This window comes from Ananas comosus, linkage group 8 (genome assembly GCF_001540865.1).
Source record: "Ananas comosus cultivar F153 linkage group 8, ASM154086v1, whole genome shotgun sequence".
Classification (NCBI taxonomy): Eukaryota; Viridiplantae; Streptophyta; class Magnoliopsida; order Poales; family Bromeliaceae; genus Ananas; species Ananas comosus.
Window position 1 is genome coordinate 4,946,074 of NC_033628.1, and position 10,639 is coordinate 4,956,712.

The 10,639-nt window shown below is 32.9% G+C and overlaps 1 protein-coding gene across 1 annotated transcript; it reads left to right on the forward strand.

Annotated features, from left to right (window-relative positions):
* On the forward strand, window positions 9,565–10,406 carry LOC109714112. The gene is made up of 2 exons (XM_020238549.1): window positions 9,565–10,287; window positions 10,374–10,406. Exons 1-2 carry the CDS (start codon window positions 9,565–9,567, stop codon window positions 10,404–10,406), a joined length of 756 nt encoding a protein of 251 aa, XP_020094138.1.

Below are 10,639 nucleotides of genomic sequence, written 5' to 3' on the forward strand. Positions count from 1 at the left end.
AAAAGTTAAAAGTAAAGTATAATTTCTTAATTTGTCCGAGTATTGTTGGAATACAATAAAGTAACGGGTTGGTCGGTCCTGTCAACAGAACTACAGGAGAGAGAAAAACCAGGTCGGTAAAAATGTACCGAGGCCCCTCCACTATAGGACGGATTGAATGCAGTCCTTAACCTTTTTTAAGTTAAAATTTTATGAATTTTTTTTATTTTCATTACAAATATTTAAGGCAATTTCACAAATATTTTACATCTGGGATCCGTTTCAATACCGCTTGTAGTTGGGGGTAGGGGTGGCAACCCAACTCGCCGTTCGCGAGTCAGTTCGTGTTCGGCTCAAAATGAGCTCGAGATCGAATCGCTCGTTTAGTAAACGAGCCTGACACGAGCTGAATTTTTCAGCTCATTTAATAAACGAGCCGAACACCAGCTAGGGTCAGCTCGCTCATGTTCGGCTCGATAACAGCTCGAATACATATATTTTATATTTATATAATTTATTTAATTTATATTTATATATATAAATAAATAACTATATATATAATATATATTTTTATTATTTAATTTTTAGCAAAATAAAAATATAATAGGCAACTTTCAAGTTATCGACTTATTTATTAGATCAATAATTTAAATGAAACGATTTTAACTCAAATTTATTTTTTTATATATTCATCTAATTCTTTAATTTATTTGTGCGTTGGCGAACAGCTAGCCCAGCCGTGTTCGGCTCGTTTAGTTAACGAGCGCGAACACCGGCAGCGAATTTTTGGCGTCGATACTTAATCGAGCCACGCCCCTACCGTATTCGATCATTGAATTTTTGGGCTCCGATTCACTTTAACGAGCCAGCTCGTGTTCGACTCGTTTAATAAATGAGCCTGAACACGAGCTGGCCAGCTCGCTCGTGGTTCGGCTCGGTTCACCCACTAGTTGGGGGATATCGATCGCCGTATCTTTTTACATTCTGCTCTAGTGAAAATGTGTAACAACCCTTCAACATATATTCTTAAAATAGGGGCTTTAACTATCTAGTTCCTATTTATACACATTTTTTAAATTTTTTTGACTGAGTTATTTTCAACTAATTACGAAATTTTTATAAATTAAATATTACTCTTAAGCCTGATTATTTTTAACACATTTTCAACCTTTCACTTTAATCACTAACTTGGATTAAAATAATTACTCGCATCTAATTTATGTATGTCCGTATATTATGAATCTGTTGATCTTTCATCCATTTCATAATGTTAATTCAATAGTCAATATTTAAAAGAACATTATCTTAATGGGACAGCTCATTGAAACACAAGCATAAAAAAATAATAATTAAATTATGGTAGATAACATAACTAATACACTGGTATAGGCCAAGTAATTTGTCCTTAAATATAAATGGTATGGGCAAGTAAATTTTGATAAGATTTTAAACTCCTTAATATCAATTTTAAAAAGTTATATATGGGACAAAATAAAACTAACTCAATTTGAGGGAATAGTGGTGCAATTTTTACTAGAAATTAAGCATCAATTCTATCTATATAGCTTTGTTCTTCTATTTTAACCCATCACAAAGGTAGGGATGACAATTTTTTCTGGCAACTAGATCCCCGCGAGGATCTATCCCTCAGTTGAGCGAGGATGGGGAGAATTTTGTCTCCGCCGAGATTGGAAAAGGAAAAATTTTTCCCCGCTCCTAGAAAGGGCAGGGACGGGGAGAGCCGGATACCACTTCTGCTTTACGAAATAATTTGATATCATTAATAATGTCACATATTTATATAATAAGAAAACTAATTTTAATTATTTTAATATATTTAATTAATTAAATATTTTAACATATTTAGTTTAATATAATATATAGTTAAATAAACTTGATATCTATACGTCCTAAGTAATTGATAAGTCACACTAATAATTTGATATTTAAAAAAAATATATTTAATAATAAATAAAATTCTATTAAATTTTAAAGAAAGAATTAATTTAGCTATTTTTAAAAAAAAATCGCGGATTCCAGCAAGGATCGCCATCCCAACGGGAACGGAAACGAAAAACTGGAGAAATCTTTTCCCCCCATTTGCAGGATTTGGGGGGAGGGGAATTCTAAAACACCTGTGAACAGGGACGGGGAAGGGAAGGTATATAGCTCCGGTCCGCCGCGTTGCCATCCTACTCAGAGAACAAGAGACTCACAAGAGAACAAAATAAGTATATTTTTAATCCTCTAACTATTGACTAATTAATTTACCCTTCTAGAGAGCACGAGTTATAGAAAAAAAAGACATGATAACAAAGACAATGGAAAGAGTCGTTTATTAATTTTATTGTGACGCTTCTACAATTCAACGGATGCCAAAAATGACAAATAAAAAATAAATAAATAGAAAAAAAAAAACAATCTTCCTACTAACCTGTGAGAATTTAATAAAAGTTTCTCAGAAAAAAGAAGTTAACATTGATTCTCTACATGCTTCTTTTCAAATAATAGGCACAATATGATACTTGACGCTGTTAAATCACCGAGTTCATGCTCATGCCAAACTTTTTGTATTTTTTCCTATTCTCCGGCCAAAATTTTCTACATACAAATAAAGAGTATGGCATGCCTTGACCAAGGATTAGATTTATTACTTGGACCTTCCTATATTTATAGTGATCAGATTCCATTAATTAATAAGATGAAAACAAAGAATTGACCCATGTTTTGGGGTGTCTTCACAATAATAATAATAAAAATCTATACCATAAACGTAGGAGCATGCATCAAAATATATATGGGTAAAATACATATATATAGATAGTCCCTGTGGTATCCTAATATTTCTAGTTTTTGCATACTTTAGCCTCAAATTATAAAGATACTGCTCCTATGGTTCCCGCACAATAAAAAATTAAAATTTTATTACAATATAATATTAAAATATTTTAAATAGCTGAATGTTTAATTTAGTGATAGAAAAGTTTAGTCATTTTCATGAGTAAAATTATTCTTTCGTTTCATGTTAAATGACTGGGCGAGTTCGGAATCAGAATAGTAATATAGGACCTATCCTATAATCTAGTCTTATTTATCCAGAGAAAAATGCTAGCTCAGCGTATGTGACACCAAAAAAGATTATAATCTTTACAGCCCTTAATTTAATAGCTTAATTAAAACGAGTTTAAACCCTCATTTTAAATTTTAGTTAACTTTATCTGGCTAAGTTGTAAGATCATTAAGTCGTACGATAAGACCACCGAACAACTCATTTACTAAGGACGTTACTACAGATATCTCCAAATATCGTAGAAGGTATTCTAACTATGCTGTAGATGACATAAAACAATGTCATATTATCCCTAAAACATTAATTCTAAATCCTAAAAACTATTATTGAAGCCTATGCATCATCATTATACCCTAAACTCTAAACCGCATGTCTATATATATGAAACATATAACAATATATGAAGTATATACTCCAAAGTGAGAGATCCAAAGCATTTCTGATTAAACTAATCTATCCACATGCACGGTGCCATAACAAGGATGCATTTATTTGCACACCTCAATTTGTTGAGTCGCCAATGTTGCCGTCGTTCGGTATTTTGAAAACACGATTCAAGCTAAATGATTAAGTAATAGAAATGTGTTATGCAAGTCAATATACTACTACCTCTTGTGCTTTCTTTGCCTTTATTTTAAGGATCGCGTTGAATGATAAGACAGTTGTCTTAAGTACATTGAACATTTTTAACTTTTCGGTGGTCCCATCACTAAATTTATATAGTGTAGGCAACTAATTAAATTAATATAGCTACGCGTAAGGGCACATTATATACATAGACTAATTAATATATATAAAAAGTGGAAAAAACTACAAAAAAATAAGCAGTGTGAAAGCCTTTTAACCTAATTTAGCACTTTATAAATAATCCTCAGGTTCTAAACTTTAGTAATGAAATTTTCTATGTTTTTACTGATCATTGTGATTTAATAGATTTCTCTCCTCAACGATAGTCATTTCAAACCGCATGTCATCGAACATAATTTTGTGCAGCATTTAAAATATCGAAAAAATATTTAATCTCTATAATCCAGTTTGAAATCATGTAGTGGAGTTTAAAATAGTAAAACGTTACTTCACCTTTATTAATTCTTTTTTTATTGTCTAGAAACATAAACGAAAATGTCATATATAGATTTCTTTGTTTAAAGCTTTAATATAAATGATGCAATATAAGCACCAATATGACAATAATATAATTTGCTAACTCTGATTGCGATCGGACCTCATTGAGACTACTAAATAAGTTTAGAGAACTAATGTATTAAAAGAAAATTTCAGGCGTCTATTTGTGAATGTGTTAAATTACATGTTAAGACGATTTGTTTAGCATTTTCTACCCCGCAGTAGAAACTGTCTCTACTTATTATTATATTTTGTATTATTGATGGGCGAAATAATAGTCCTTGCATTGGCAAGGATAGATTGCATTCTTAGACTGTAATACTAGTGAGAGTTATATTCAAATAACTTAACTATTGTTTTTTAATTGATAGAGGCAAAAAGTCCAATCTTGGCAAGAATATATATGTTTTACCTACTCAAAACGAACTTAATCTATCCATCGCACTTCTCCGCTTTCCGTTAACCTCAGCATTTTTAATAAACAATTGTCTTAGGTTTAAGTGTAAAAATTTGTGGATTTATTTCTATAGTGCAATTAGTAGGCCTTAATTCGTGGCAGTAAAGAAGTCTTTCATTCAAATTGTGTTGAAATTAATTTCCGCACATCTCCTTACATCTTTGCGACTTTGCTATGTTATGAAGCTAATGTATCTTGTGCCTTGCATCTAATTAATGATGCAGCGAAGCAATAAGAATAGGGAATGGAGAGTATAATATGGAGGGCCAAATTTTGTAGAAATAACTATAACTTTATATGAATTTTTCATAAAAATGAATGACATGGCAACCCCTTTTTTTAGATCTTTTATATATTTTGCTACTCTTTGAACGACCTCTCCATCTTTCTTCAACCGTTTCTCTTTTTTCATACGACATTTATTTTTGCCTCCTTTGAACCGAGTCTCCTCTTTTTCACAACCATTTTCTTCTTCATATGACATTTATCTTCCAATATGACCGTTCCCTCTGTTCCCATATGGAATTATCTTTCCATGCGACCGTTTTCTCTTTTCCATATGACAATTTATTCTTACCGGCCATGCAACCTTTCTCTTCGCCATACATTTCATATCGATTATTTTATCTTTCCAATGTTGACCGTTTCTCTTCCATAGAAAGTTATTCTTCTCCATGGCGATCCGTTCTCTTTTTTTATGACAATTATTTTCCGGCAATGCAACCATTTCCTCTCACCATAAGTTGTGGTTTTTCTCCTGCTTCTTCATTGCCATTTCCTTTACCATCTTGCCTTTTTAATACAGATTAACCAATTTTCTACTTTATTTAATCTATAGAATTCTTCAGTCATGTTTAATAATATATCTGTACATTCTTTCATGTGATTTGCACAATTGTATTGATTTTTATTTTTTATCTTTTTCAATACGATCCTGAGTCGATAAACATCCTGGAGTTACTAAAAAAGTCAAGAGATAAGCGCGCGGTACTATATATATATACGGAGTGAGCCTGGAATGCTAACGGTAGCAACTGGCTCCTGTGCCACCCATTGTTTTCGATGATGAGCTTTACAAATTGATGATCACACCGTTGAACATATCTATACTACTTGATAGTATCTAGAAACCAAATTTCAAAATCATTCGACATCATTGACCTAATTGATCAAAGGTTCGCAAAATTTATAATTTTAATGGTAGATATAGTGCGGCGTTTTCTCGTTTACTTGTAAAACTAACCAAATCAATTGAATTTAGGTTAGAAAATTCTTAAACATTAGAATAAAATTATACTCATCAATCTGATTACAAATTCCTATCTCACTTTTTAGAGGATATTCATTTTCAGCGTGTTTCTTTATGCCACTCTGATGGACAAGAGAAACAATACTGGAAAACACATGAAATTTATTTTAGATACTTCAGTGGTATAATCAATATTCAACGGTTCGATCATCAATTTGGATGCTCATCATCGAAACAACTGGGTGGCCAACGAGCCGGATTTACTAGCGACTAGTATTCTACCAACTAGTATATCTAATAGTATATTATATATATATATATATAATAATATATAATAATATATATTATAAATATATATATATTATATATATGATATAATTATATAATATAGCTGTTTTATGATATGAATTTTATTAAAAAATTTATTTCATTTTTTTTCGTTTTTTTAGTTTTTCTGAGCTGTCTTAGTGCCTCCTTTACATGAAAGTTTTACTTCTTATTGGAGAACATTACGATTTAATAGCAATTTGAAGACATTAATCATCTCAATGCATAGTTGTTGTTGCCATTTGAATATGATTTTCTTATTTCTCATACAATTCATTATCATTATTTGTTTTGCAAGTTTTGAATTTAATATCCGATAATATTCAGTATCGGAGAAAGATTCATTTTCATTTAGTTGTTTCCTTTCGACACGAAAAATAATTCCTTTATATTACTAATTGCTTATTACATTATTCCTTATTACTAATTATTAGTAAATTAGAATATACTACTAATATATATATATATATATCTAATTGTTTTTGTGAGTAAGTTTTATTTTTTCTTTTTTTTTTTTATTGATGGATCTTTTTATTTTATCATTGGTAGGCTTTATAAGTTTGCCGTCCGCTGCCGAAGCGCGGGTCTGCGTTCACTTAGTATTTAACTTATTCCTGGTGATCATCTAAGAACATGTCATTTCCTCCATAATTTTTTACTAGGGATAATTGTCGTATATTACCCCTCAAACTTCAAATATCTGATTATCCCCACATTTTTTTTTTTTCTTTCTATATATACCCGTCATATGTTCCTGTATACTATTCGTTATTCTAAAATACCCCTGTAGTTACCACCGCGTTTAAGCTTGAACTTTGGGTTACACGTGAGTTAATATCTACCTATAGTTAAAAAAAAATTAAAATGCCACTTTTGTCCTTAACTAAGGCAATACGAAAATTCTGGTGATGATAGCAAGGGAAAATAAAACAAAATACCTTTGTGCCCCTAACTTAAGGGCAATAATAAAAAAAAGGTAATAATTGCCTATATACCCCTCATGCGTATGGAAATATCCGATTCATATCCCCTACTTTTTTTTCTTTCTAACTGCCCCTCGCGTTTCACGTACTTTCAAATACCCCCGGCGGTTATCTCCCTGCTTAGCTTTAACTCGGGTTAAACATTGGTTAAATGATACTAGAGTTAAAACCTTCTAAAATACATAATTTGCCTAACCCTCTTTTATCCTAATCCTTAAGGTTATCCTTTCATTCTCATGCCCTCCATCTGTACTCTCCTACGCCGCGAACTTGGCGCCATTGCGCAATCCGTCGTCTTCAACCTCCGATGACAGCCTTGTGGAGAGAAATTGTTGCTTCTCCTCTAACATTTCTACTGTTGTCCTTGTAAAAAGTACTTCTCCTCTCCTGGCCTCTTTCTCCGCTGTCCTCCGTTGATCTTCGCCAACCATTTTCATTATAGCGGTTTGGGTCCTCCAATAGTTGTGCTATGTGGCAGGAGAACAGGGTCACCATTGGTGTTCTTCACAACTTTCTACGTAAAGAAAAAAATAAGATATGAAAATTTCTGTAATGTTTTAACATCTAGGATTTTTTTAATACTGCTATATTAAATTAACTTCCTTATCATTTTATTCTATGAATTAATTTTTGGTGATTATGATCTTAATATCTTTTGCATGCATTGAAAATTCATTATATATGGGTGTTATTTTACATCTAGCTGTTGATTGCAATTTAAGCAGGAACCCAGTTATAGAAAATCATTTCCAGCGATGGCATCAATTATAGACCAATCACTTAATCTTTTTGTGATTTGATCTTTAATATCTTTTGCATGCAATCGAAATTCATTATATAGGTGTTATTTAAATCTAGCTATTGATGCAATTTCAGCACTGGCACTAAGATCATTAGATGAAGCTTATGTATGGGGGGGTGTTTAACTTCAGTTAAAGACAAAGTTATAACCCCAAAGAATGCAAACTTGCTTACATAGTTCTTAGTGATAAAATAAATATAAAAAAGTTTTATTGGAGATATCAAATAAAAATGTGGGTCTTGGGGAGAACAAGACATAGCAAGTGGCTTATAAATCAAAGAAAGAACCAAAGAGAGAAGCTCAAAATTACATATCGATATTAACAGCATACAAGTGATTTCTATATATGTCTAGACAATCAACGAATTGGTACACGAGATAGCAAATATTTGTTACTATTAGTAATACATGCATAACACACTTTTAATCAATGTCAGGATGTAGCCGAGAATATCTGAAAAGGTAATGTCGAGGTTGAAGATGATGTTAAATTGCACGAATGTAGCTTGAGAAGAAGATTGATGTTCAATAATTGAGAATGTAGCTGTTGGAAGAGATAATATTGGAGATGAAGATGGTTGATATAATGGTGTTAGAAGATGCGTGTTGGAGAGATGAAGGTTGTACCTTGAGGGAAAAATAGTGTTGAAGATGAAGGTGGAGCTAATCTAGAGAACTGATTATATGCTGTAGATGAAGGTGTGGTAGGACAGCTCTATGGGTTGAGATGAAGGTGGGAACCATCTAGAAGGGCTGATTATGATGCTTGTAGATGAAGGTGTTGGCAGATAGAAGGTGTAGCTGAGGGGAGTAGATGAATCAGGGATAAATCCTCTACTTAAAAATTTTGAAAAAATTTTTAGGCTTCGTCTATTTGAAACTTGAACTCAAGGTGGAGATGAGTTAGTTTATGACAATGGAGATCCACATTACGTGGACTTGGTGTGAAGTATTCTGAATTGTCACTTCCCTTTAAGAAGTGGCTCTTTCCTTTCGCTGGTCCAAATCAATTTCCGAATACAACGGTTATTAAAAGTGGATCATCTAGACTGACTGCAAATATGTTACGACAGAAGGTTGGTGGGGTGGAGAATCACTACGCAGGCAAGGATTCAGGAGAAGCTACCTCTTTTCAGGTAAAGTTAAGTAATTGTAATTGTATATGTCTTAATATTACTTAACTCAATTATTTTCTTTCAATCTATTTATTGACGAGATCAAAACTCTCTAATCGAGCATACGTGTGAATTGTCAATAGGTGTGGAAACAGAATGCTACGAAAGATGGATGCAGAAAGAATCATTAATTGGCTAAATAAATGAAAGGTGATATAGCCTGTGAGTGAATTGTCTAGATAAACTTAAAGAGCTAGTTATGCAAGGTTAGGAGTTGCCCATATTTAAGGTGTGGATAGGGCAAGGAGCTCGCTATTGAGCCCACTTACATGGAAATTAGGGATCTATCATTCTTAAGAGTTTTTGATTTTTTGTTGATGAGATTAGCGAGAGAAATGTAGCAAGTTCATATACAGATAAATGATACGACTTGGAGGGTAAACAACATTTTCAGCGAATGTTTATTGCTTTTGGGGCTAGTATTCAAGGTTTTCTAAGAGGGTGTAGGCCATATGTCGGTTTAGATGGAGCTCATCTTAAGGGTAAATTCAAAGGGATTATTGTTTCAGCAATTGCATTGGATGGAAACAATTCAGTGTTTCCGGTTGCATATGGTGTGGTTGAGTCAGAAAATGCAGAAAGTTGGGAATGGTTCCTGGTAGCTCTCAAGGAAGCTATAGGTTGTCCTAATGGTTTGGTTCTATCCAGTGATAGGCAAAAAGGCTTAGATAAGGCCCTTCTAGCTGTCTATCCTACTGCTGAACATCGTGAATGCATGCGTCACTTATATAGTAACTTCAAGAAACGATTTCGAGGAGATATTTTGAAGAAACATCTATGGGGAGCAGCTAGGGGATATACAAGTTCAGCATTTCAGTACCATATGGAAAGGGTGCAGATGGCAGATAGTAGAGTGGTTGATTACTTAAGAGAGAATCATGGTCATGTATGGAGTCGCTCTTTATTTGGAATAGATGCTAAGTGCAAACAAGAAACCAATAATATCTCTGAGACTTTTAATTCTTGGATCAGTAAAGAAAGGAATAGACCAGTGATAGATATGATGGATGCCATACGACAGAAAATAATGATTATGATGAACAAAAGAAGAAGAGATGGAGCAAAATGGTCAACAAAGCTTGTACCAGGAGCAACTAAGCATATCAACAATTTGACCAAGGTAAATATAAAAACCTGCTTATTGTTTCTTACTATAAATTATTTCTAAACAAGCAAACTTACAAACTTGTATTGTGTTAATGCTAGGATCTTGAAAATTATAGTGTTGAGGTGCAGTGATGAGCATGTGGAGATAGAAGGGCCTAATTCAAGATGTGATGTAAGGTTGGATGAGAGAACATGCACATGTAGAAGATGGCAAGTCTCCGGATTGCCCTGTGTACATGCAATTGCTTTTATAGCTAAGATGAAAGTCAATGCTGAAGATTATGCATCATCATACTTCACTGTGGAGAGGTATCGAGATGCCTATTCATTAAATATTAAGCCATTGCCTGCCCAAGAGGAATGGA

Excerpts from the sequence above, each read along its gene's own strand:
- LOC109714112 (XM_020238549.1), top strand. The coding sequence starts at position 9,565 with ATGTTTATTGCTTTTGGGGCTAGTATTCAAGGTTTTCTAAGAGGGTGT. Across the intron at positions 10,288-10,373 it reads ATATCAACAATTTGACCAAG|GATCTTGAAAATTATAGTGT; the intron begins GTAAATATAAAA and ends TGTTAATGCTAG.